This window comes from Acanthochromis polyacanthus, chromosome 19 (genome assembly GCF_021347895.1).
Source record: "Acanthochromis polyacanthus isolate Apoly-LR-REF ecotype Palm Island chromosome 19, KAUST_Apoly_ChrSc, whole genome shotgun sequence".
Classification (NCBI taxonomy): domain Eukaryota; kingdom Metazoa; phylum Chordata; class Actinopteri; family Pomacentridae; genus Acanthochromis; species Acanthochromis polyacanthus.
This window is the reverse complement of record NC_067131.1, coordinates 14,981,004-15,008,927: the sequence shown is the minus strand read 5'-3', so window position 1 is coordinate 15,008,927 and position 27,924 is coordinate 14,981,004. Positions and strand designations below refer to the sequence as shown.

General features: G+C 40.1%; 1 protein-coding gene across 1 annotated transcript; it reads right to left on the bottom strand.

Annotated features, from left to right (window-relative positions):
- Positions 1-368: 368 nt before the first annotated feature.
- nlrc3 (NLR family, CARD domain containing 3) lies at positions 369-27,659 on the bottom strand. The gene is made up of 19 exons (XM_022190859.2): positions 27,386-27,659; positions 22,191-22,354; positions 15,671-15,934; positions 13,464-15,210; positions 13,297-13,383; positions 12,965-13,048; positions 11,777-11,860; positions 11,605-11,688; positions 11,375-11,458; positions 11,042-11,125; positions 10,840-10,923; positions 8,459-8,542; positions 7,618-7,701; positions 6,210-6,293; positions 5,865-5,948; positions 5,697-5,780; positions 2,999-3,082; positions 2,108-2,191; positions 369-738 (listed from the first exon to the last, which is right to left on the bottom strand). The coding sequence occupies exons 2-19, from the start codon at positions 22,309-22,311 to the stop codon at positions 648-650; spliced, it is 3,402 nt and encodes a 1,133-aa protein (XP_022046551.2). The 5' UTR covers positions 22,312-22,354; positions 27,386-27,659; the 3' UTR covers positions 369-647.
- Between the last annotated feature and the right edge of the window lie 265 nt (positions 27,660-27,924).

The following is a 27,924-nucleotide window of genomic DNA, read 5'->3' as shown; positions in this document are numbered from 1 at the left end:
AGATCTTAACTTTATCGACCCTTTGTAGGATGTGCTGGGAAACCCAGGTTCTGTGGAGTCCAGGCCTCAACAGGTTAGAGCTGTTTTTTACCAAACAACAAATCGACACACACTCTGCTGGCTCTAAGCACTAGTCTTCTCTCAATATCCTGAACACTGAAAGGCTGGAAGGGTCTCAAAATAGTTCACTCACCTACATCCCCTTATCAAAGAAAGTCATATTTTAACAGGTGGAATAAAACTGCTATGCACTCTCTGTTTCATTCATTTTATTACTATACATCAAATTCAATTGTGCAAAAAGAGCAAAAGTACAGAACGACATCTTTACTCGGACAAAAAAGAGAGATATCCGATCTAACTTGTTGTGCATACTGAGTGTATTTTACATTATATTCTATTTACATTTTACGATATGGTGCCATTCATGTATTTTCTTGATTATTTTCCTGTCTTGAACCTGAACTGTAACTTCAGGATTAATGTGACTGTCAAAATATATATATATTACAATATTTTTCTAAAAAAAATACAGTGAACCTTATAAAATGAATCTTTTGTACAGCTAGAGTTTGACTAAATTACATAGTTTACTGGTAAGCTGGTGCAGGCATGATTGTCCTCACAAAGGGCTGCCCTTCACTCGGTTAGATGTCGACCACACAGCCGGAAGCACTGGCTCTTATAGCATCAGATATGACCTTTGCTCCCGATTCTCCAATGCCGTTTCCCTGCAAACTAGATAGATAGATTAGATAGATTAGATAAGATAGATAGATAGATGGATAGATGGATAGAGTTTCCAGTCATTCCTGTAATCATTACATCTTCTTTGCCATATAAAACAATTATGCGTTTTAGTTCTTTAATATTTTTACTACCGGGTCAAAAATATACATACAACAACCATACATTTGGTTTAATGGCACAGTTTTGTATTTTCAGCACAGTCCGAAGGTTCTTGATGGGATTTAGGTCAAGAATTTTGGGAAGTCTAAGACCTAGCCTAATTTGGTCATTTCTTCACTGCTTGTGATGTACATTTAGGGTCATCGCCTTGTCGGAACACCCAACTGTCTTTAGGGCCCAACCTTCCAGATGATCATTTTAGGTTTTTCTGAAGAATGTGGAGGTAATAGCATTTTCTTTATTTTTCTATTTACTTTGTGTAAGCATCAGTTCCACTGGCAGCAAAATGGCCCCGGAACATGATTCTGCCACCACCATGCTTGGTAGTAGGTTCAGTGCTCTTGGTTAAAGGCCTCAGCTTCTCCCATCCTCACATACTTCTGGTTGTTGTGGCCAAAAAGCTCAGTTTTTGTTTCATCTGACCACGGATCTTTTCTCCAGAAGGCCTCGCATGTATTATGTTGCTCCACCACAACGCATTTTATCGTGTCTCGATCATATCTGCCATTTATCGTGCTTTACAAATATGTATTTGTGAGCTTAAGGCATGAGCATGACGTCAACCAAACTGCCATGTTGGCAGTTTTGATTTTGCCCCGTAACTCCACATACAAGGATGCTGCTGCCTAAACTACCCGTTTTTAGAGTTCTCCTGAGTGAACACACTTGAGCTGTAGAAAGTGTTGCTTCTACAAGATGAATTATGTGATTATTTGTTTATATTTGCCTGAAGTTTGCCGTTATCCATGTGATAACGTATACCATATACGTATGCCGTATACTTAGAAACAATTATTTGCACAGATGAGCTTGGGATTTGTTGCTGCTTTGAAATGGATTCAAGTGACTTTCCTGACTTGTTCAAGTGAATGATTTGCTTTTTCAGATCTTTTCTGAGCTCCTCAGCCTTTCCTACTGTAGTATTTGTGGCTATGTCTGATGAGTGTATCAAATGGGACCTACTGACATTGGCTTTGAGATCTCACCAACTGTAGTCAATTGTAATCACTCACGAGAAGTTAAGAGGTCATACCAACAAGAAATTTTGATTAACATCGCTTTCTATGTCACTAAAATTAATAACTCAAGGTTGCATAAGTATATTTTTGACCCAGCAGATTTTGTATTTCCTCCTACTGTCATGATATGGTATTTAAAAATGTGTGTAAACTTAACTGCAAACACATAAGAAACTCACTTGATGTATGTCAGTTGGTGGTTTCCCTTCAAGGCTGTTGCGATGAAAATGGCTCCATCCATACCCAGAGAGTTCTCCTGCAGACTGATGATGTCAAACTGTTATTGTTTCTTAAATCAAATGTCCAGAGATGCAATATAATGCTTGAACAAAGAACAGAGTGTACATAAATCGAGGCAGCTCGCTTGAGTCCCCCGCAGCTTCACATAGAATTTGATCATAAACTAATTGTTCTTGAGGCTGATTGAAAGAAATACAGAAATTAGGGGTCTGGAAGAGACAAAGCTGCAGGGAGCTTGTGCTAGCCACACAGATATACACTGTCCACACACTGCTTTACTACGTGGCTCTTTTTCTACTAAATTTAATGCATTCAGGAAATGGATTTTGCTGAACATTTGTTCCCAGATACAAATAAGTGGCCTAGCAGATATGAGCCCCCACAGTAGGAGCTATGTTGCAGAACCAAGCCATGAACTTGTATTTTTAATAGCCATTTTTACCATTTCCATTTCTTGTTCAACAGATAAGTAAGACATAACGTTAAACTGCTGCAGGCGGCTGTGGAGGAAGATGCGACCTCATGATGACAATTTATAAACGCCCTTGGCCAAGAACGCTGTGTGTAAGAGGTTTAGTCTTGATCATGAGAAATCTCTTTATACTGCACCTGTTCATGTAAATGCAATAAAATCCGTCATTGCATTCAGTGTCAGCTTATAATGCAATTAAAATACAATTCCTGCTTGATTCACTTACATAAAACAATAGAGGGAGCAAAATAGAACCTATACAGCCGTGACAGTTTTTACGAGTTCGAAATTAGTTAAATGGCACACTGCCGAAAATTTTGGTTCACATAGATCATGATATGCTCCAGCTGGGCCTTACTTCAGTGACTTGAGGCTTCTGTTGTTTTTCAAAGCATTGGCCAGAGCCTTTGCTCCTTCCATCCCCACAGCGTTCCCACGCAGACTGAAAAACATAGTGAAGAAAATGTTACAATTACAAATCAGGGACACAACTAAATACAGACAAGCATTCCGATGGAACCAGATCATTCTCTTCCTTTACTGTCTGTCACTTGGAAGTGACATTCTGAAAATTGGTTCTTTAGGAGGATTGTGGTCATTGACAGCTTCACAATAAGCTGTGGTACAATCGAATATCTGACATTCTTCAGTTAACAATGTGCTTTCTCAAAGACATTTTCTTTTCGTACTCTCCATACATACTTTAAGTTTGTTCATCCACAATACTGGGCTGTCTTGTTCACCACCGTGTTTCTCTGTTGGAAATAATTAAATATTTTGCTATATTGTATAAGTTGTCGAGAGACCAAAAGAAAAAAAAACACCTTTTTGAGAACATACCTTGCTGGGTGGAACTTGAACTTAGTATAAGATATTTTATATGGTAGTTTAATAAAATAATAAAGTGTATTTTCTGGAATTCAATTTCAATTAAGAAAGAGAAGAAAGTCTTCGCTGGTTATTTCAGCAATTTAATCTATTAGCATTTAAATAATTTGCATTGATTCACTGCACACCAATGTGTGAAACTACTTAAACTGGGATTATCGTGCCCAAACAGACAGCGGTGGACACCATTGATGCCTCGTTCTTCTAAATTGTACTACTTTTTTGCCTGCCGAGAGAAGGTATTCCAGTCATGTGCAGTAAATTTACATATTCTGTGTGAGTGCACCGCTGCTGAGCATGTGCACTAGTGCTTTTGCAGGATAGTGACTGCATGGATGCCACACTTGAACACAATTTTCGTGCTTCACACAGACTAGGGCTGGCATAAATCCTCATTGGTGTGGGATTTCCATGATGTTTCTCAATGGAGTTTAATTGTTTTTATATTAACTGCTTGCTTTAATAGAATCATATTTCTAATGTTTTACACTGTTTATGATGATGGAAAAATACTGGATGACGGAGATATGCAGGAGTGGAAAAGTACTAGGTGAAAAGTTATGATGGAAACTCAGTTTCAAGTTTGTCCTGGAGACTCTGTTCCACAGATAAGAACAACTGCTGAGGTTTCCTTCTCCCACACAAAGAGGAACCATCTTCATGGCTGTGGGGCTTGGAGCATTTAGAGCAGGAGCAGGACAACAAGATGGCAGCTCATATGCAAAGGAGGGGGTCAGATGCGCAGAAGACAACCAGTCCAAAGAAAGACACACCCTGAATGCTTATGAACCTGTGAAACTAGATATAAGGCAGGGTCAGTGGAAGAATAGTCAGTCAGACTTCATGAACTGACAAGAATCCTGTTGTCAGGGATAGAAGTTTGGACCCAGAGCTCTGTATGCTATGTTCAATCTACTCTTAAATAAGCGTGCTTAGTGAGACCTAAATACCTTCTCCTATCGCTTCATTCAACAAACGCACAGGAGCTATCTCACACAGTCTGTTTTCCTGGGAGAATGCTCCAACATAGGCCTGGACAGATAATCAAAATGACATCAGACGGGCCCAAGGAGATCCTTGTGCTCCATCGAAACGTATAAGAATGAAGTCTTTGGAATGAACTAATGCAGAGATAATCAATTTTCTTTACCATCTGGCAAAATGAAAGAGGCGAGGAGTCAGATTTTAATCAACAATGTTTTTTCTGACTCAAAAAAATCAGATAAAAAGATCAGATTTACTGAGTAACAGCCTAAGGACACTACTGAGCATTTACTGGAGAGACCAACAACAAAAATCGTCAGTGTGAATCAGTTTGTTTTCCTTCAAATTAGATAGCAGTTGATGAGCCTCGGCACTATATAGAGGGCTTAATTTGGTTTGTAGACCATGAGCTGAAATCTCTCGATCTAATACAACCAGAGATATCAATGGGACAGTTGCATTAGCAAAATGTGTAATTACTTATTGACTTTTGCAGGTTTATATTGTAATATTATGTGACCCTGATTGTGATATATTTAAATATTATCAACAGATCATAATAAAGACACATCAGCACATTTAAGTTGAAGAAATTAAAGCATTTCAAGTTTTGATTCATTTACATGGATCAAACGTTCATTGAGCATTGCTAGGAAACTCTTAGGAGAATTTCCTATCTTAGACCTCACGTTTGTTCAGAAAGAACATTTGGCAGCGTTCCACAGATTTTTTTTTTAATAATTTGGAACGTACAAATAAAGAACGCTCCAGCATCTACTGCCAAGTGAGTGACATTCATGCAGTGAGGTGTAGGAAGAAAACATGCCTACGACCTGCCAGCTTTCTGCTGCAGACGACTGCCTTCTTACACCTATCTCAAGCAAACACTTCAGGAGCTTTGCTGGACCACAATCAAACAAGCTTAATGCATGCATGCTGGCTTTAACACACAATTGCACATCTGAAACAGCGAGCAATCAAAAGAGGCTACATGTCTCTCCAAAAGAAAACTATCTTTAAGATTAGCTTATTGGTCTCATTTTGAGCCAAACATTGTCCTGTTCCAGTCGGTCAACAGCCTGTTTTGCAGGACAAAGAAGAAAACAGCAGCCGACTAGCAACACAAAGCATCGCTGGATTTAAATTGCAAAAATAACATGACACAGGAGAGATCTTGGACTCACTCTAATGTTTGCAGGGTTTGGTTGGCTGTTAGAGCTGCTGCCATTGCAATCGCACCAGTCGTGCCTGCAGAGACTCCCTGGAGGCTGCAGAGGAAATACGTGTCATTTGTGTCATCTCCAAAACCAATAAACTTTCAGTCTATCATTATACACATGTGTAATGCCAACCATAATGTTCGCAGACACGTGTTGGTTTTCAGGGCTTCAGCAAGACAAATGACTCCTTCGTTCCCAATAGCGTTTTCCTGCAGACTGCAACAAGACATGGAGAATACACTTGTTGTGACAGCTGAGGATAACAGCAGCAGTGAAAATTCACATAACTGCTTGCTAGCTGATCAAATCACGATCAGTCAAGTGAAAGCCCCGAGCAAGTCATTTATTCACAGGAATGCCAGCACAGGCTTCCACTGTGGAATACAGTTGGAAAAATCAATGTAATTACAGAGAAAAGAGTGTGTAGGGAGGAGTTGGGGGTTAATAATAGGATAAGGGGGCTGACAGGGGCCTTACTCCAACAGCTGCATGGTGGAATTGGACAGGAGTGCGTGGGCCAGAGCTTTAGTGGCCTTGGTCTTGATGAAATTCCACTGGAGACTACGAAAAGAAAGAGAGACACATGAGGTCAGTTATGAGGCAAACACTGTATTTATGACATTTTGGCATAAGTGGGAAGACGTGTATTTAATCCTGTGATGTGCTTTGGATTCTTCACAGTCCAGAGACATGCATGCGGGGTTAATTGTTGGTTCTAAATTGACTGTAGCCTCCAGTGACCCTCTACAGGATAAAGCCGGTAGAGCAAATGGGCAGATGGATGGAATCCTGTAGTGTACTTAAGTCCAGTTAACCATTAGGATTCTTTCATTTTCTGGAAGTGCAATATGCAGGATTTTGAGTGTAAATACATATTAATTTAGCAGCAAACAACTATCTGCTAATGCTAAACATAGAGGGGAAGTGATGTCCTCAGCAGAATGTGAAGCCACAACCCATCATCTGTGTGTTGTAATCCAAGCTTCCTTCTTTCTATGTTTTAGCATGTTTTACTGTTCAAACTAGTCTCAAGAAAATTACATTCCTACACAATTAAACTGCATACTAATTTGTAACCTATCACAACTACACTTCCAATCAATGTATCGTTGTCATTTATTGTATTTTTTTTTCTATCACTCCTTTTTAGCAAAAATATGATATTTCAATACAGATCATATTATTTTTTCTTATTCCTAACCAAGTCATTCAGAAGTCTAAAGGTAACCAAGCTTCTAACATGTATAAACGTCTAACAAAGTATTAAATCTGCTTAATCCCAATCACATAGCCTTTGATGTAAACCCAATCAGAGAGAAAATGCGACACATTCAAACCAACCACTTTTCCTATGACGCAGCAATTGTGTTTCTCTCAAAATGTAGCTGAGAGTACATTTTGGTAGTGTAGGAATGTCATTTTGTGCAGACAGGTCTGGCATGTTAACGCATTATAGTGCATGTGAGCTCCTCCCTTTGAAACCGTTAGCTAAGACTGAGATTGACCTCCCATGCTACACTGAAAAAGAGAAACAAAGTATTCTCTATGGTATTTACCTAAGTTATATACACCTGTTTCATTTCAGCACAGTGTTGTAGTGATCAGATTTTATGCAATGCAGGCTTCATGCTTGTGAAGTCACAAATCCTGCTTGCAGAGATTTTAGATACGTTCTGAGAAACTTTTTACTTGTGGCTTAAGAATTTTAAAACACCTCTCTGATTTTAAACTTTGAACATAAGTCATTCAGCACGGCGAAGTTCAAACATCAAAGAAGAATAACTACTACCACGACTGGGACCGTGTGATCAAGAATCACTTGTTTACAAATAGCTTCGTATCCATCTACATGCATGCTTGTGTTTGCGTTCCAAACTCCACTTACTGCAAGGAGATGAGGCCGTGATTGAACTTGATTGCACCGGCTATTGCTTGTACACCTTCGTCATGTAACAGGTTAGCTGTGAGACTGGAACACAAACATGCAAAGACACATATATACAGAATAGATAAAGTGCGAATAATCACACAGAATGAAAATGCGACAAAATGCTCCCAAACGCACAGCGGCACAAGTTAATTGTAGTTACAGGATATCGAAAACATTAATATCGAAGTTAGGTTTCATTTTAGGCCTGTCACTGCTTACGCATTGCTCTGATGTTTGAAGATTATTCTTTATTCAACTGAAATTACAGAAATTATGGCTAAGGGTGCAAAGTGGCTCAGCAGCTTTCGCCTTGGAGTTAGAAGATCCCCGGTTCAAGTCCCAGCCTGGGCCTAGGATCTTTCTGCATGTACTTTGTAGGTTCTCCCTGTGTATGTGTGGGTTGTCACTGAGTACAGTCCAAAAACATGCTCAGATTAATTAGGGATTCGAAATTGTCTGTAGGTGTGAATTGTCGATGGTGCCCCCTGCCTACACCATAAGTCAGCTAGGACAGACTCCAGCCCCCCCACTGGGACCCTAATGAATATTCAGCAGTTTATAGATGACGGATGGACGACTAAGACTGTCAGTGGGAAGTTGTGAATGTCATCCTATTTCTTCAAATAGATTTCTTCTCAGAGTTCTTGTGGTTTTCCATCATAGCATAGCACTGTATGAGACATCACAGTTTAAGGAGAGTGACATTTCAAGCGACATTTCAAGCGACACTGAACAGTTGACTATTTCCATCCACCTGTGAGGAATATACTATACTGCTATTAATTAGGTGACTCACTCGAGGTCCTGCAGAGAGTGGTTCTCGTGGAGTGCATGCGCCATGTTCTTTGCTCCCTCCACACCAATGGAGTTCTCCCTTAGACTAACCACAGAGAGAGACACAGAGAAGTGAGAAAACTGATAAGAAACAGCTTCAGCAAAGTGCAATTCGTGCATCCATATTTCAGATTGTTTACACTGATTAGCCACAACATTAAAACCACTGACAGACAAAGTGTCAAATAGTAATCATCTCATTGCAACACAATGTTCTGCTAGGAAACCTTATGTTTTGGCATTCATGTGGGTGATACTTTAACACCTATTGCCTACAAGAACAATGGTGCCGACCAAGCACACCTTCCCATGTCAACAGCAGCACACTGCAACCCACCACACCACAAAATCTACTCAGGAACGGTTTGAGGAACCTGAGCAAGAGTCCAGCCCAGATCCCAATTTAATCAAGCAGTCACAGGATGGTCCATGGAGACCCTACCAATGTACAGAGCTGTTTTAGCAGCATGAAGCAGACCTACACAATTTAGGGCAGGTGGTTTTGATTTTGTGGCAGTATACATTTATTCATATATAGCTCTGAGAGAGGAAGATGTACGGCCTGTGATCAGTCCTCAAGAAAACATGAGCCTTTCACGACATATAGTAGAGACATAGTAGCTAAAAGCTTCTGCATATGATTATACAGGTAAAAGCCAGAAAATTAGAATATTTTCATAAACTTGATTTATTTCCGTAATTGCAAACAAAAGGTATAACTTTTACATTATATGTAATCATTGCACGCAGACTGATGCACTTCAAATGTTTATTTATTTAATTTTGATGATCATAGGTGGCAACAAATGAAAATCCGACATTCCGTGGGTCAGAAAATTAGAATATTACCTGAGGCCAATACAAAAACAGGATTTGTAGAAATGTTGGCCAACTGAAAAGTATGAACGTGAAAAATATGAGCATGTACAGTACTCAATACTTGGTTGGAGCTCCTTTTGCCTCAATGACTGCATTAATGCGGCGTGGCATGGAGTCGATCAGTTTCTGGCACTGCTCAGGTGTTATGAGAGCCCAGGTTGCTTTGATAGTGGCCTTCAGCTCTTCTGCATTTTTGGGTCTGGCATTCTGCATCTTCCTCTTAACAATACCCCACAGATTTTCGATGGGGCTAAGGTCGGGCGAGTTGGCTGGCCAATTGAGTACAGAAATATCATGGTCCTTAAACCAGGCACTGGTAGATTTGGCACTGTGTGCAGGCGCCAAGTCCTGTTGGAACATAAAATCCCCACCTCCATAAAGCAGGTCAGCAGCAGGAAGCATGAAGTGCTCTAAAACTTGCTGGTAGACGGCTGCGTTGACCTTGGATCTCAGGAAACAGAGTGGACCGACACCAGCAGATGACATGGCACCCCAAACCATCACTGATGGTGGAAACTTCACACTAGACTTCAGGCAACGTGGATCCTGTGCCTCTCCTGTCCTCCTCCAGACTCTGGGACCTCGATTTCCAAAGGCAATGCAAAATTTGCTTTCATCAGAAAACACTTTGGACCACTCAGCTGCAGTCCAGCTCTTTTTTTCCTTAGCCCAGGTGAGACGCTTTGCGCGCTGTTTCTTGTTCAAAAGAGGCTTGACACGAGGTATGCGGCAGTTGAAACCCATGTCTTTCATGCGTCTCTTGGTGGTGGATTTTGAAGCACTGACTCCTGCAGCAGTCCAGTCCTTGTGAATCTCCCCCACATTTTTGAATGGGTTTTTTTTCACAATCTTCACCAGGGCGCGGTGATCCCTGTCGCTTGTACACTTTTTCCTACCACAGTTTTTCCTACCCTTTGCCTCTCCATTAATGTGTTTGGACACAGAGCTTTGAGAACAGCCAACCTTTTCAGCAATAACCTTTTGAGTCTTGCCCTCCTTGTGCAATGTGTCAATGGTTGCCTTTTGGACAGCTGTCAAATCTGAAGTCTTCCCCATGTTTGTGTAAGCTTCAGAACTGGACTGAGAGACCATTTAAAGCCCTTTGCAGGTGTTTTGAGTTAATCAGCTGGTTAGTGGGTGGCACCAGGTGTCTTCAAACTTGACCCATTTCACAATATTCTAATTTTCTGACCCACGGAATGTCGGATTTTCATTTGTTGCCACCTATGATCATCAAAATTAAATAAATAAACATTTGAAGTGCATCAGTCTGCGTGCAATGATTACATATAATGTAAAAGTTATACCTTTTGTTCGCAATTACGGAAATAAATCAAGTTTATGAAAATATTCTAATTTTCTGGCTTTTACCTGTAGACTCTTTGTAGGAAGATCAAGTCCTCCTTAACAAGGACATGAAAGTCTTGGGCCATTACAGAGAGAAGCTGTACATTTAATGCTCACTTCAAAGAGACAAGGCCACGGTTCAGCCTAAGTGCCTTGGTTAAGGCAGTCATTCCACGGTTGCTGATTGAGTTGCTCTGAAGTCTGTACACAAAGAAGGAAGACAATCACGATGAATGATTTGTAATACAAACTGCAGCATCTACTTGACTTTTGAACTGAGAGGGATGGAAAATGAAGAGGATAAATTGCAGGTACTGACTGGAGCGACAACAGAGTGTGGTTTAGTGTCAAAGCCTCTGCCAGAGCAACTGTTCCTTTGTCCCCAAGCTGGTTGCTGCAAAGACTGAAAGCAAAAACAAAAATAGACCTTAAGGCAATAGGTGAAATCTGCAATTAAACGATTGCACAGTGTCTGACCCAACCACAGGCTTTGTGGTAAAAGCAGGTATTATTTATACTAGTTTAACATGAAAATTAGCTTTTTTAGGAGCTGCAACTTAGCCTGTTAGTGTACTATGTATTGCACGCCTCAATAAATGCAGCATAGAATGATTAAGATGCACAGATAATAAATATACTGATTTAAGGTTACATCAGCTTTGTCAGAGTCCGGTTGATCTTCAGTGCATCTGCAATCCTTTTGGCTCCACCTGCTCCAATTTTGTTCTTCCGTATGCTGGAACATGACAGGCAAAGAAGGAAAATCCAATAAATCCTCCACATTACAAGCACAAATACACAGATCCTATATATATATATATATATATATATATATATATGAGACACGTATAAAGCAGCACTTGAAATGTACGCAACACTTACTTCAGGGACACTAGTTTGCGGTTGCACTGCAGCACATCTGCAAGTGCCTGAGCACCTTCCTCCTCAATGGCGTTGTTCTGGAAGCTACGGGGAATTAAGGAGACACTGAAATTGTTACATTTGCATTTTATTGGATGGTTGTGTGTATTTCCTAAAAAGCAGTTCTACTCACTTGATTGATATTAGGACTTGATTCATCTTCAGAGCCTCTGCCAGGAACTTTGCACCTTTGGAGCCGATGTTGTTGCTCCGGAGACTAAATTATAATCAGATGATAAATGAAATCATCATGACATAGTCAGTGTATGTGCTTTTAAATTTGCTAACAATTACTAAACACTGTTGAGGGATTTGAAGATGAGATTGTTATCTGAAGAAATGGAATTCAGAGAACAAGATTTGATTTCATATTTTGTGATATAAAACCACACAGACTTAGAAAATATTCACATGGAAATGAGCATTAAAATGTGCCAGATGTATGTTTAATAACCACCAGAACATTTTTAAACATCAAACATGCCATCATAAAAAGCAGGTGGAAAGCAGCTTTGGGCTTAGACTGATTTTCACAGATTTAGTAACACTATTCACAAATAATATTATCAGCTAACACCAGCAATATGTGATACTTATTATATATATCTGCATTTATACCCTTCTCTATTTTTTCATGCCATTTCATCAGAGGCATTTAAAAATAGAAGGTTAGGGACTGTTTTGGGATTCATTTGCAAATTGTCTCTGATTATATTATATGTATTATATACAAAAAATTCCATCTTTGAACACACATTAACAAAAAATTATAATGCAAGAGTCACTTAATGATACTGTCTGAATCACACGTAGTTTATTTATTTTATTTAACCAGGCAAATTAGTTGAGAACTGATTCTTATTTTCAACACTGCCCTGGCCAAGTAATTGCATGTCCCAGTCCTACAAAAAACAAAGACAGAAACATTTTGTTTGCTTGTTTAAACTTGAAAACTGATCGAGCAGGTATGAGAAGCTGTAGCACAAGAACAAAAGCATAGTAGAAATTAATAATAGAAAGACTAATCAAAATCTACTACTAAGGGAACAAAGGGCTTTTAAAAGTGGTTTCCAGAAATAGGCATTTAGATTATTTAATCTACTTGTGAAGCCTTGTAGTATGACTCAATGACACGATGAGAAAAAAAACTGTGCAACCTTCAGGCTTCTATCTTTAATAGTTTCTGAGATGTTGTTGTTTAAACACAACCTCGAATTTTATGTTAAAAGTAGGCAAAGAAAAATTAGCTTGAAAAATATTTCAAATATCGGTCTAAAATTTCACAGATACCATTTTATTTCAGTGAACAAATGGGTCATACTTGAGAGAAGTTAGTGTGCGATTCACCAGGAGGGCTCGACTCAGGGCTTTGGCCCCTTTGTTGGTGATGGAATTCTCTGCCAAACTGAGGGGGTGAATAAAAAGAGTTGCAGTCATGTAGTGCAAAATATTAATATTCATTGCATTCATCAAGATACTTGCACTAATCTTACAATCTCAAGCACTAAGTGGTTCTTACACCTCTGTAATCAGCCAGGCTGGAACTGACTCATAATTAAAAAGTTGTGCTGTTTCTCTAAGTAATCAAGCAACTTGATTTGATGCATTGGTTCAGAATAATTATATTGGAACTTGCTGTAAATGTGATCTCACCTCATTTTCTGGATATGACAGTCTTTGGCACTCAAGAGGCTTCCCAGCAATTCCATGACATCATCTTTGAACTGATTGTTCTCTAACCTGTTAAACGGATAAAACATGAGTTCACCCTTCAGTGCTTCTCCTGAGCTTTTTGAGAGATGATCCTTTGAGGAGCTCACCTGAGATGGCTACAGTACAGCAGCTGTGGGAGCAAACACTTCACTGTTGCGTAGTTCAGAGAGGATGTCAGGTTGGTCTGGTTGCTGCACTCTGGAGACACGTGCAGCAGGTATCCCAATACTACACAGTGAGGCCGTGTCAACTTCCCTGCGAGAGTACCGAGCCGTAAATCGTCCTCTACATTCCGCAGCAGCTCAGTATGTTGCAGCTCCTGTAAACAGTAAGCCAGGTTGACTGCACGCAGGGACACCACCGCTCCCCCACTGACCAAGAGGCCTTGTAGAAACCCTGCTGCCCATGCCTTCTGACTGCCATCATCTTTCCCGAGAGCCAGAAGCCCAGCAAGAGGTTTGACAGCCACTGGGCACAGCAGACCTGTCAGGAAGCGCACAAACACATCCAAGTGACCGTCCTCAGCTTGTTGAGAGTGTTGAAAAGCACTTCTGAAGTGGTTCTGGAAACCAATCTTGGGCCAGGACATGGTGCTCTCTGAGAACAAGTCAAAGATGGCCCGCTTGGAGGAAACATGGTAGAAAGTAGCTGCAAGAAACTCCTGCAGAGTCAGATGTGTGAACCGGTATGTTGTGTGTATGGCTGATTCCTCCCGAACAAGAACTCCAGCTCCAAGGCTGCTTTGAGTTAGCAGTAGATCTATACCATAAGCCCTGAGGTCCTGCTCGCTGAAGGTGTACTTGTGTTTGAGGAGGCCATAGAAGGCCAGTCGTCCCAGATTCCCCAGCAGCTTCCGATTGCTCCCGTGAAGCTGCTCCATTTTTACAGGCTCTCTGCCTCTCGGCTCACCTAGCTCGGCCTTCATGGAGCAAAAATGGGCATACAGCTCAGTGCAAGTCTTTGGAAGGCTCTCCTGTGTTTCACCTTGCATTATGTACAACAAAGTATCAGCTACTATCCAGCAAATGCATGGTATGTAGCACATCACCATCAAGATCTTGTTGGACTCCAAGTGGGCCCATATTTTGCTGCCAAAATCCCTCTCAGAGAAGTGGTGGTTCAGGAAGACCTGGACTTCATTAGGGCTGAATCCGGGGATCTCAGTAACTCTGTCCACCAGTCCTCCAGGGATCAGAGAAGCGACTGCTGGTCGGGAAGTCACCCAAACTGCAACATCGGGGAGCAGATTCCCTCGGATGATGTTCGTAATTAAGTCATCAATGGACACTTCTTTCTTCGGGTCATTGCAAGGAGCTGCGTCTGAGAAATTTAAAGTGCAGCGGAATTCATCCAGACCGTCCAGTATGATCAGCGTCCTGCAGGAGCTGTTCAGGACCAGACTGGGGTCTGTTAAATGAGGAAAGCTCATTTTCACCAGCTTCTCGGCAGAAAGCTTCTCCATTGAGTTCAGCTCGCAGAAGGTGAAAGGTAAGACAAAGTGTACATCTGTACAGATGGCCCCTTGGCTCCACTGTCTGATGAAGTGCCGTACCCAGGTTGTCTTGCCTATACCAGCCACCCCGACTGTGAGGGACACTCTGGGAGGCACACTGACTCGGGTCAGGGGCTCAAACAGTTTCACCAGCCCCAGCTGCCTGAGATGATTTCTTTTCCCTCCTCGAGTCACTCCCACCTGCATCAGGTCATGTTCCTTTTGTTGGAGATCAGAAAGTCCATCGACCAGGAGTAAGGTTCTTGAGGAGATGTTCAGTTTGGGGCAGCTGACCGAATCTCTTTCTCTGTATTGTTCATATCGACGTAACAGCACCTCTTTGTGCTGTTTCACCATGGAATCTACAGAAACAGAGGATGACCCAGGTTACTGTCAGTGAAAGGAAAGGAGTTTTGTGTTTTTTGATGAACAAAAACTAATAGTGGTAAATGGACTGCATTTGAATACAGTTTTTATCAAAATCACTGAGCAGCTTGGGGCACAAGTACCATCGAACCATCACATGGTATGATTACTGGATGGCTGCCACCTCCTGAACCACTACTTTTGATGTGTAAACTAGTCGCTGTGAGCATTGTTTCTTCAAACTTTAAAATAAGGACTTAGAATCCTAGTAGCTTCAGTGGAAAGCACCTGCACCTCTTGAAGATGCTTTACCTCTTGAATGAAATGTCGTAACCTGAAAGAGAAGTCCAGCTGCTTTCTACTGAAGCTCCTGGGATTACCATGACCTGCATGACTGAGAATCCATACAGACGTAAGGACTAATGACGAGAGCAAATCCTACTTCAAGACACTTACCGTGGTTTATGATGAGCTGGGCTACCTGAGAACTGGAGCTTTCTATGAACCCCTGAAGGGCATCAGAGCCTTGAATGTCTTTGTCCGTGAGGATAGTGGTGAGCATGTTAACCTGGTCCTGTAACTGTCCTGCTTCCTTGATCTTGGTCTCTTCAGCTGAACTCAGCACATCCATCTTCGTCAGGTGGCCTAAAATCTCCTCCAGGAAGGAGGGCGTGATAAAGCTTTGCAGCTGGTCTTGATGCTTTGGGATCCAGCCAAGTTCTAAAGTGAAATAGAACACAGACAAAATCCTTAAGAATTCATTCACGTAATTGTCAAGCAGTGAACAACAAAAACAATTTCATGAGCTAGTGCAATACTTTCTAATGTACCCAGGGGAAATGTGATGCCTCATTTTTTGTCTTTTTGTCAGACATTACAGAGACTACTTAAAAAATGTCATTCTTAGTATGTGCACCAGATGATCCTGTTAGAATCTGCAGGTTCGTGCTGCTGCCCAGTGCTTCATTTCACTTTACTTCCCTAATATTTACAATAAATGTCACATGTATCACCAGGGGGCTGCACAGTGGACTAGTGGTTAGCACTTTCACCTTGCAGCAAGAAGATCCCTGGTTCAAATCCCGGCCTGGGCCTGGGATCTTTCTGCATGGAGTTTGCATGTTCTCCCTTTGCATGTGTGGGTTTTTTCCGGGCACTCCGGCTTCCTCCCACACCTAGTATCACCGTTTTGTTCACATTTGTGGTTGAGAGATGAAAAAAAACTATTGGATGAAAATCAGTCAGGAAAATCTGACACAGACATCCGTACCATAGGATGAATCGGTAATCCACCGAGTTCTCATCTAGCGCCATCAGCAGGTCAAAAGTTGAAACTGGAAGTGTTTTGTGTTGTGTTTTGTGCTTATTAGCTAAACTAAGATGTTGACGTAAACATTATACCTGCTGAACATCCATCTGTCGCCATTACTATTCTGAGCACAACAGCATGCCGATATTAGCATTTAACTCCAACCTCCCTGTATCGGAGTTCATCCTCTAAAGCCTTGTTTGTTCATCTGTTGAATTGATTTCTACTTGCAATACCACACCTTTAACAGGATGCAGAACCAAATCAATAGCATTCAACCCTCCAACAGAAAATGATACAGAGAGAAGAAATGATTCTGCCAAAGAATATCAGTGCGGCACTTGAGATCAATACCAGCTCATGATTTCTCCCATACTAAAAATCTCCTCAAGCATTAATCCCTGCAACACGTAATAAACACACAAAAACGGTTCTAGATTAGAATCCCAGTTGGAGCTTAATATTTGATTTATGCTGCCTTAAATCAAGATTTTAAAACAGGCTTTCTTCCAAACTCCAGCTTGTCAAACAGACATTTTGCAAAAGTATTTGGTATTAGTTTGAAAGGAAAGGAATCAGAAACAGAATATAGAAAAATAAAGGGCAAAATTAAACAGTAAATATGGCAAATGCAAACCATGGACAGTCCACTGGGTTTGGATTTAGCAACCTCTTCTTTGGCAGTTTTTTTGGAGCCAGTAAACATGCTTTATATTCTTAAGCAGAATTTTTGTCCAGCGATTCTTACAGATCCCTCCAAGTTGTTCTTTCTTTTCGTTCAGCATTTCATGTTCTGCTGGTTAACCTCAAAGCAGAATGTTTCCACCTTCATCAACATTCTTCAACAGTTCACAATATATTCTCAAGCATCTTGCGGTGCTCTTTTCTGCCTTAATATCATACCAGAAATAAATCATCTTCTGATTTGGAGGTTATTAGATTCTGATTGTTTTCTTCTATACTTTTCTCAGGTTTGTCTTTTCTAGCTCCATTATAAATTACCAAGGCACACGGCTTTGCAAATACTACAATACCTTGAAAAATATCTTCTTAATGCCTCCATATGTTTTCAACTCAGTCTTCATCAGGGTATATTAAAAATGACGAGCACTTTACAGCAGCATTTAAGGTGGCTGCTGTGCAATTAGAGAAAATTGTCATAGGTGCAGCTGAGCATGCGGGTGAACATTACGATCCGCACATTCACCAATCACAAATCAAGTCCCCGAAATACCTCTTAGGAAGTTCTATGGCAGCTATACATACTGATTTAAGTGCCTCAAGGCTGTGTCCTTGATGCCTTGGTGCTGTAAATAAAGTTTGAAGGCCAGAAGTGTGCCTTGCTTATGACTCATAATCCACATGATCCAACCTCTCCTTGACACAAACTGAACACTACAGGAGATACTTTCTCCCCACATCTATCGGGCATTATAACACCTCAGTCTAGTGCAGCGGTTCATGAACTGAACTCATGGCTGTTGCGCTCCAGTGACTCAACTCAACTGTGCGATAAAACAATAATCCAGGCCCATTTAACAATTAATAAGGAATAATTTTGCATCTCATTGTAAATACCAGCAATTTTTGCACCTTCTTTTTGGCAAAAGGCATCATTTTTAGCATCTTTATTTAATATTTCTGTACTTTTGCTCTGTTTGCACAACTGAATTTGATGAATGTTAATAAAATGGATAAGACAGACCATGAATAGCAGTTTTATTCCACCTGGTAAAATATGCTAAGATTTATAATCGCATTTATTTTACCTTTTGCATAATCCATCATCTATTGGTTTCATTATGTCTGCCTAGCAACAGTTCCACCAGAACTGTGCTTGAAATACCGATATGACTCATTGCAAAAATAACATTCATCTGTGAGGAAGATTGTTGAAGTGGACCTCATTTGGAACAAATCTTTGGCTAAAACATGGATCTTACTTGTTGTGCTTTCATGTGATAGATGTAAACTTATTCTCTGGACAGAATAACAATGAAAAAGAACCTGTTGATGCACACTTTTTTTTCAAATCATATGCATCAGTGGCCATGAAAACCATCAAAATGCCTTTTTTTCCCCATTCACATAAAACTGATGGACTGCCAAAAGGTCAAGAGCAACTGTTCTGGAATAAAAGTCCATGTATCAGTCAGAGATGGAAGTGTAGTTAGTTTGACTTCTTTATCTATCTATCTATCTATCTATCTGCACCTGTTTTTATACTTACATTTGCTAAGTAGCATTTCTCAGTAGACGCTATCCAAACACAGAGTTGAGGCTTGAACGAGACAAATTTCTAACATAGTGCAACCTCATTTAGACGCGAATTAAACTGTTTCAAACAAGAGCCGCTTATCTCAAACAAATGAAGATCAGAGTAGTGAGCGACATAAAGAGCTGTTTAAGATCTTAAAATTGGGATCAAGCTGAGATGAGAGGAAGGGTAGTTCTGAGGAGCTGAATTTATTGAGAAAATGGTTAAAACGTCATATTGATGTTAAAATGAGCTCACTTATGTCAAGTAGAAATAGGCTGGACAAATAAAGGATCTTATTTTGAGTTGTCTTAGTGTCTGATGGTGCTGATTCAAAATGACAATGATTAGTTATCTCAGTTTCTGCTGCACAGAGACAGAATGAATGAATGTGGAGCTTTCAGACAGCAGCTCCTTTGCCGTCGTTCGCTTTGCTTTTCCGCCTTGCACGGTGCACAGTTTTATCTGGAAGGTTTATTTTCCATTCAGGTTCTGTCTCAGGCCCCCTTCACTGCCGTTTCCATTTCAGACAGTGAAAATTACAAACCCTTTGATATCTTTTTATAACCTTTCTCTGCTTCAAAGGCAACAATTACCTTTACTTACAGATCTTCAGACAGCAGCTCAGAGGATCCCATGGTTGATGAGTGTGACCTCAGTTGGCTCTGACTCATCCTAACGAGCTAATTAAGGCTTAACAAGTCAATGAAGTTCAGAGGGAGGGTACGAATTTTCACACCTGCCATAGTTTTATTCTGTCCTTTAAGTTCAAATTGTGAGTAACAGCGTATTATCATGGGAAGAAACATCCATTTTGAGGTGTGTTTGCTGCAGGGAGTGTTTCTTTACTGCTTTTCACTTCACAAAAAAATCAACTGAATGTGCTATTTGTTGTTTGCACAACACTGGTGACAACATTACTCAGCATGACAGTGCCTCAGTCTCTCCGCGGCGTTTAAGGGCGTCACTTCGCAGAACAAATTTACACGACACAGCTTCAGTCTGTTCTTACGAAAACTTTAAAAATCCATCCCAAAACACTGAGATGGCATCATTTGAAGCAAGTGGGTTTTAACAAAAAGTCAGATATTCAAGAATAAAAGAAAAACAAACCATAATGTTCCTATTAAAGTCACATATGTGTTACGATTATTGAATTTATAGCTTTAAATGCAAACCTGAAGGCGGGGGATCTACGAGGAATCTTTGTCCTCTATAAATATTGTTATATATCCGTGGCAACAACCTCTTGCGGTTCCAAATTCATGAGAAACATCAAAGTAATTTCTATCAAGTGCAAGCCGTCTGAGCTACGTAAGTTTCGCCCAGGAAACAGATCAGCGGACGTGGTGAACTGTTTCTCATTGCTTGTGACCATCTGTAACCAGGCAACAGTCTACGGTACATTTCACATAATGTTAGAGGAAGGCAATCTTGTCAGAAAGTGGGCTTTGAGTATAGATATTATTAATGTATACTCTCCAAAACCTGCCAGTGGGACTGAAAGACATGTTTTCATAAATAAATGGCCAAAACGGTGCTTTCATGTAGAGCCAGAAACCATGACAACAGAAAGAATTAACGGAGTTTTAAGTTTCTGACAGTCTGAACATAATAAAATTACCTAAATATAACCTTACAATTGTGATATTTCATCAAAAGGAATATAATCTACGTGTGTGTGTGTGCATTTTTTCCATAAACAATGAATTTTTTCGTACGAAAAAGATTCTATGGAACAAAAAATTCTGAACTCCTTGGCACAACTGAGAAGCCCAAACGGACTCAGTTGTGAGCAACAGCCATGTGACAAAAATTTAGAAATGTTTTAGGTCATTTAGACACATTTTTAGGAAAATTCAACACACTAGATCAATAAAATGATGGCTCAAAAAGAGTGTACAGATGAGCAAGTTATCAGTAAGTTACTGTAAGATACATTCAGCATAGTGAAATATTTTTCTAGAGCTGATGAGCAGAGCCGTGTGAAAAAAATTATAAATAATCCATATCAGATAGCCCCTCTGTGGCATGTGGATGTCAATTTTTTGCCCAAATTTGGTAAAACTTGTGGGAACTTTGGAATAATATGCATTTATTGTATAACAAATAATCAAATAAATTAAAAATCTTTTTACTCGACCGTTCAAAAGTTTGGGGCCACTTACAAATGTCCTTATTTTTGAAAGAAAGGATTTTTTTTCAATGAAGACAACATTAAATGAATCAGAAATACAGTGTAGACATTGTTAACGTGGTAAATGATTCTTCTAGCTGGAAATGGCTGATTTTTAATAGAATATCTCCATAGGGGTACAGAGGAACATTTCCAGCAACCATCACTCCTGTGATCTAATGCTACATTGTGTTAGCTAATGGTGCTGGAAGGCTAATTTATGATTAGAAAACCCTTGTGTAATTATGTTAGCACGTGGATAAAATGTGAGTTTTCATGGAAAACATGAAATTGCCTGGGAGACCCCAAACTTTGGAACAGCAGTGTGTGTATGTATATTTTTTATTTTATGGAATGATAACGATGTCATAAAATAAAGAATACATTTTTAAAATTCTCTTTACTTCTCGTCATGGTTGCGCTGCAGGATTTTGTACTGAAGTGAAAAATGAGCTGACACTGAATAAAAATATAACAGAAGTAAAAAAAAAAACAAAACACCGTGGGGTTCAGAGAGTCCTGTCAAAAACCACCAGATCAAGATGAATCTGCAAACTTTCATTAAACTTGTCAGCAAATTCTGTTTCGTGTCACCCCAAAATTATCCTCAACTATGTGTGATTTTGTGATGCACATGATTAAACCAGCTTTGGTTGCCATACCGGTATAGTTTTTATTTTTACAACATTTGGAACACTGACAGAAGGTTAGGCTTTCATCCGTTTTTATTACCACAGTCGTCACTGATAAGGCTCGAATCTCACCTCTGCGGCTTTGACTCTTGATAAGAATCTGAGTGAAGATGATGTATATGACTGATGAGAGTGCCAAAGTGTTAATCGGAACTGTGAACTGACCTTTGATACAGTAAAAACAGGAAACTTTCTTTGGCTCTGTTGAAAATGAACTTACTAGTCTTCACTGGAATTCCCTGTAATGATGTCATAATTATCACTGACTGACTGCATTTCATTTGACTGCCATTCATGTCTGTCTTCATATTTAAATCCACCTCTACAGTATTTGCTGTTGTGATTGTTTTTTTGTTTTTTTTTTACACTGGTCACTGTGTGCTGCTTTCTCCTCAAAATAAATAAGAAGAAAGACTAAAGATTAAGGAGGTTTTTGTGGACACTGGAGAGGAGTTCCGACAATAACAGCTGGTTAATGTCAGAACTCCTCTCCGGTGTCACATCAGAGATATAATGCATAAGTGTGTTAAAGGAGCTCTTACCCTCTGTTTCTGCTCGTGACGAAGCAGAGCAGGTAGACTGAAGATCCACGTAGCAGTCATCCTGCCACGTGATGCGTTTGCTTCGGTCCATGATGGAATCGTAATGTGTCTTCCTCTCCATGAGAAAGTTTGATGTTTTCCTCCCCTGATGCTCGTGTTTGTTTCTGCACAACATATATATATATACATATATATATAAAAACAGAATATACGACTATCACAAACTGCTCTTATTAAAACTCCAAATGTGATTTCACCATGTTGCAAAGCAGCAATTTAAATCCTCAAACTTAAGTCACTTTATGAACATTTTGCTAGACTTTACATTCATTTAAAATCTCAATTATACAGGCTTTTTTTTTTAGCTTTTTGAGTATTCATTTACGAGACATCACAGATGCTCTGAGCTACAAAAATGGACTCCTGCACACTGTCTAACTCGCAGTCATAAACTTACTGGTGCAGCGTTGTGGTGCTAGACTTGTGTCAGACAAACAGAAAGTCTGAACTGAAATAACTGACTATTCCTGGAAGCATCGTGGTTTTGCAGTGCAGTTACAGCTTTCAACTCGACCTACTTAGGTCACAGCAAATTATCGGACAGTTTGCATAAAAGACTTTACATAAGCGAGAACAGAGAAAGTGTTTTGATACAGGCTGAGAAATGCAATCAGTAACTGGACGACCACTGACCTATTTGTAACTTGATGTTAGAACACTTTGGGGGAAAAGTGGTTTACCTTCAGTTGTTTTTACAAATATAGCTAGCAGTTTTTTTCCCCCAATTTTGTTGCCAAATATTGTGCTGAAAACTGGGCAAAAGCTATAAATGATATCACAAAAACGTTACCTGCAACTTCTTGATCTCAGTCTTTGCCACATTTAACACTACTGATCATGAATTACATTATTAAGATGTTAAAGATGTGAGTTTGATTCGCATTTATTACCAGTATTTAGTGTCTATATGTGACAAAGAAAAGAAATTGTGCAGTCCATTATATATGCGCTATTAGGTTCTGTCATTTATTAATGATAGCTTTGTTTCTGGTTTGACAGATGACACCCACCTTTACATTTCTGCTTCTATTAAAGAGCTCAGTCTTTTTAAAAGCAGCTCAGGCTGATTTACAGTTAATCGTCTAAATCCCCAAACCTGACTGTGCAAAAGGCAAAGAACAAACATCTGAATGATGAATTCTGAGCTTTCTAAGGGTCCCTGAAGTAAACATGTGTAATGTATCTTTATGTCAGGAAATGTAACCAAATCTAACCTGGAAATCATGACATTTCATTAAATCCCTTTACTTGACATGCCATCTAAAACCAAAGCATTTGCATTAAATAGATTCTGTTAAATAAAGAAAGAAACAAATCAATAAAATAAAATCTACAAATCGGCATAAACATGAAGCCTGTGAAGCTGTGACTCACAGTCTGCTGAGAAAAATTCAAGGACTTCTCATGTTAGTTGCGGATTGTGTTTACACACAGCAAAAGAGACAAGTACGGAAATTATTTAAAGGTATTTAGAGCAAAATGAATCCTATTTGATCAACAAAACAAGTGCAGCATGATTTAGAAATGGTACACACAGGAGCAAGTTGTCAGCAAGTTGTTGGAAAATACATTCAGCGTGGCGAAATATGTTTGTAAATTTGATGGGCAAAGAGGTAAAAAATACCCAGCTTCGAGAAACGTTATCATTCATCTGTCATCATGCTTCTGGCCATCTGGTGAATATAATTCTAATTTCACACCCTTTCAGCTTCCAAAGTTGTTTAAATCAATCCACTGGACTTGAAGACGTTTCACCTCTCATCCACCTCTCTTGGATGAGAGGTGAAATGTCTTCAAGGAACTTTCTTAAAGTTCAGTGGATTGATTTAAACAACTTTGGATACCGTGACCTGGATGAATGAGAACCTACACAGACACCCTTTTAGCTTCATTTTTGTTCCATGTCAGCTCTCTTTAGGTAGATCCCTATGAGTGACCCCTTTCACCATGTCATTTAATACATTCTTATTATGCTAATATCTATTGTAGCCATATTCAGCATTAACTGCCAAAACTGGTATAAAACAATTAGAAATAGTCCAACACCAAAGGAATGCACACATGACCCAACTGCTCTAAATGTCTGTATTGGTTTCCTATTAAGCTAAGTCCTTCCATTCATGTGCAGGACTTTCCAGTTAAATTAGGCCTAATTTGAAGGAGCTGTGCTCGGAATGACACGAGAATATCAAACGTCACAAGCCAGTAGCGATGATAAGGTGAAATAGAAATCAGTCGAGCACAATCTGTCCACCTGGCTCTTAAAGCTGCTGTCCGGAGTTTGAATCGCAGCGTCTCCCAAAACACTGTTGGTCCCTCCCTCCCTCTGATTTCGCCCCTTTATTTGTGCACGCGCGCAGTACATGAGAGAAGTGCCCGGAGTGCTGCAGCATCTTGCCTGTTTTGCTGTTTTCCCCTCTTCTACATTTAGTACATTTAGTAAATAAAGGAATTACGTTAGAATTCTGTATTGAGTCTAACTTGTCCTAATACCAAAATAACATGAATCTGCTAGGACGAACGAGTAAAGTTTCAATATGTGATTACACTCGTGTATCCCTCTCGATGACGTTGTTTATCAAACTTAGTGTATTTACGCGTGTATATGTGTTACATTGTTTATTTATGTCTATCTAGAGTTCAGAATTTCATGACTCCTCTGACGAAGAGTATGTCCCAGACGCCCCAACATCTTCCTCCAGAGGTCGGGCATCTAAATGAAGCCGTCAGGCGGGCTATGGAGGCCGTGGTCGGGGAGCGACGCGAGCACCCCGACCACGGCATCTAAACGAAGCCGTCAGGCGGGCTATGGAGGCCGTGGTCGGGGAGCGACGCGAGCACCTCGAGCCAAAAAACGTCCTGCAGTCTCTTGGCCTGACAAGCTGTGGGATTGGTAACTTTTCTGGAAGTTGCTGAGCCCTGATGCTCTCTCCTCCACAAGCAAAACAAATGTGCGCGTGGTTGCGTAGTGCGTAGCTCGCCCTCCTCTGCATGGGCTTGCTTGCTGTGCGCGTAACCGTTGATTGACAGCATGACAAAGCTGAAGCTCGAACTTGATTGGTTGGCAGCGACCGGCGCTTTTTGGAATAACATGGGGGTCTATGAGAGGAAGGCGGAGCTCAGGAATAAATTTTCATATCGCGTTATACTAACTTTATATTATAGTATCGAACTAGACTGACACATTTAAGCTTTGTTAAACAATGATACATAAATTGAAAACAAACGGAAACTCCGGACAGCAGCTTTAAGTCTAATCAAGCAGCAAGGGGAAACACCAATTGGGATGATCATGATTGTGCAAGGCTTTTGAAGTGCTTCATATTGTTTTCAAATTATTTCAGAGCCTTGATGAAAAAGTACATCAATGGCCTCTGCAAGCCTCACACTTTAATCATAAGAGGTTTTAATGGAGGTCATTGTGTTCCCATCAGGATCCTCCAGTGATGCTGCATTCACGTAATTCACTTCCCAAAACTCTGGAATAGATTGTGTGTCTCTTTTAAAGTTTTATGGTTTAAAACAAACACACATTCTTTGTTATAGCCAAACCTTATGTACAGATAATGCCACTCACTTATACTTAGCACACAAAACTGCAGTGAGAGTGGTGCAAACAAAAACTTTAATTATGCTTGAGGTTTTGCAGAGACAAACGTGAAATGGCAAATACCTTCCTGTGTGGTTTGTCGCAGATCACGCACTTTCTCACACAGATCAGACAATCAGACCTCAGACAAACTCCACAGCTTGCCAGCTTCCGGTGTTAAGTTTATGGTCTTAATAGCCAAAACCAGATCATGAAATGCTTCTGATACGTCATAACTGCAGTGTTCATTAAAAATATTCACCGCCCTTGGAAGTTTTCAGCTTTTGTTGGGTTTTCAACATTGAATAAATGGTCAATCTGACTGGACTTTTTTGACAAGACTAATAAAAAAAGTTACTCTTTTGTGTAAAAGTGAAAGCAGATTTCTACAAAGTAATGCCAGCTAACAAAAAATGTAAAATAAGTGGTTTACTTTGGTATTCACACCCTACAAGGAAATTTCCAAGTCAACCCCTATAGTACAGTTAAATCCATTATTAACACATTTAAGATATATGGCACATGTGAAAATCTGCCTAGAGCCATACAAGAAAGAGACTAGTGAGGGAGGCCACCAACACACCTATGATTGGGTTTTTTTTGAAGCAGTTCCAGGCTTTAGCTGAGACTGTGTCTAAAAATATTGTCTGGGTGTTTTAACAGTTAATGTTTTTGGGATGGTGGCAAAGAGAAAACCACTGCTGAAAAAACTCCACCAAAACGCTCCAGAAATGAATACGTTTTGACTAGAGTTAACCAGCTTTTTGGTCAGACTGCACTCAAATTGAACTTTTTGGCCGTCTGACTAAACACCAGACATCACAACTAACACACCATCTCCACTGAAGCATGGTGGTGGCAGCATCATGATGTTTCTCAGCACCAGGCTCTAGAAAGCTTGTAAAGGCAGAAGGTAAAACACATGCAGCAAAATATAGAGACTGTCCTCAAAAGAATCTGATTTAAGAAAGACGAACTCGGGAGAACAATTGTTTCCCGGCAAGACAACGACCCGAAGCACAGCCAAAGTGATGCAGACATGGTAAAAAGACAACAAGGTGTCCTGGAGTCTGAGTCAGAGCTTATACATTATTATAAGTTTTATAACTGTAATCAATTTACACTTTTTTCTAAAAAAAAATACACTAAAATGCCAAAAATTCGACATTCAAAAGTGATAACCAGGGAAATCTCCAAAAGATGGGGCTCCTTTTTGTAGGCATTGTATGTTTGGGAGTTTTGAATACACTACAGCTATGATCAGCAGCAAGCAGCATCTTTTACAAGACCCATTGTGCCAGTACTACAGTGCAAAAGTAGAAGCCACACAGATGTTAGACAGAAACGTTATATGCTGGTCTACATTGGAAATATACTGTTGCTCATGGTAAAGTGAAAGAAAGTCTGTTGAAGAGCTCTGTCTTGTTCCATTTCATGTGTCTGGAGCTTACATAGACTCAAGTGCTAGTTAAAAAAGTTAAAATCTATGCTAGCTGTGATGGCATAAAGTCGTGTGGCAGACGGTTAAAAAAAACTAACAACTCACCATGGGTGTCTTGAAGGTGTCGGAAGGCAGGTCTGTGGGTGTCAGGGGCACCTACGTAGATGTCTGAAGTAGTAACACCATAATTCACATGCAAGCAGCCTTACGAGAATTAAAAGGGAGTTGGAGGAATCTTTGGGGTGAAATCCAGTCGTGCGCTAGCAAACAGGTTAAAGGAGTGTCAAGAACACGGCAGCTCAAGTCATTAAAAGTCAGCACAGTTTCTGAAGAAACTGTTTCATGCTGCAGCTCCTTCCTGTGCGTCTTATCTGGCTTCCTGCATTGCGGTTAGCAGGTTGAACAGTGCAAAAGAAAGAAAAAAAAGCTTCTGTTTTGTGCATGCAATGTGACGTGATCCAAGACCTGAAAGTCAAACCTCGCTTCAGTCTCGATCGAAACTAAACCCTGCGACTGGTGTCAAACCACAGATGAGCTGAGATGACAGATAGAACACAGTCACTGGTGCTGTAGTTCAACAGAGGCATGCACAGCAAATACTGCTGCAGACAGGTGATGAATAAACAGCCTTTCTGTTCGAAAAC

Excerpts from the sequence above, each read along its gene's own strand:
- nlrc3 (XM_022190859.2), bottom strand. The coding sequence starts at position 22,311 with ATGGAGAGGAAGACACATTACGATTCCATCATGGACCGAAGCAAACGC. Across the intron at positions 11,689-11,776 it reads CAAGTCCTAATATCAATCAA|CTTCCAGAACAACGCCATTG; the intron begins GTGAGTAGAACT and ends AATTCCCCGTAG. Across the intron at positions 7,702-8,458 it reads CACTCTCTGCAGGACCTCGA|TCTCACAGCTAACCTGTTAC; the intron begins GTGAGTCACCTA and ends TTTGTGTTCCAG.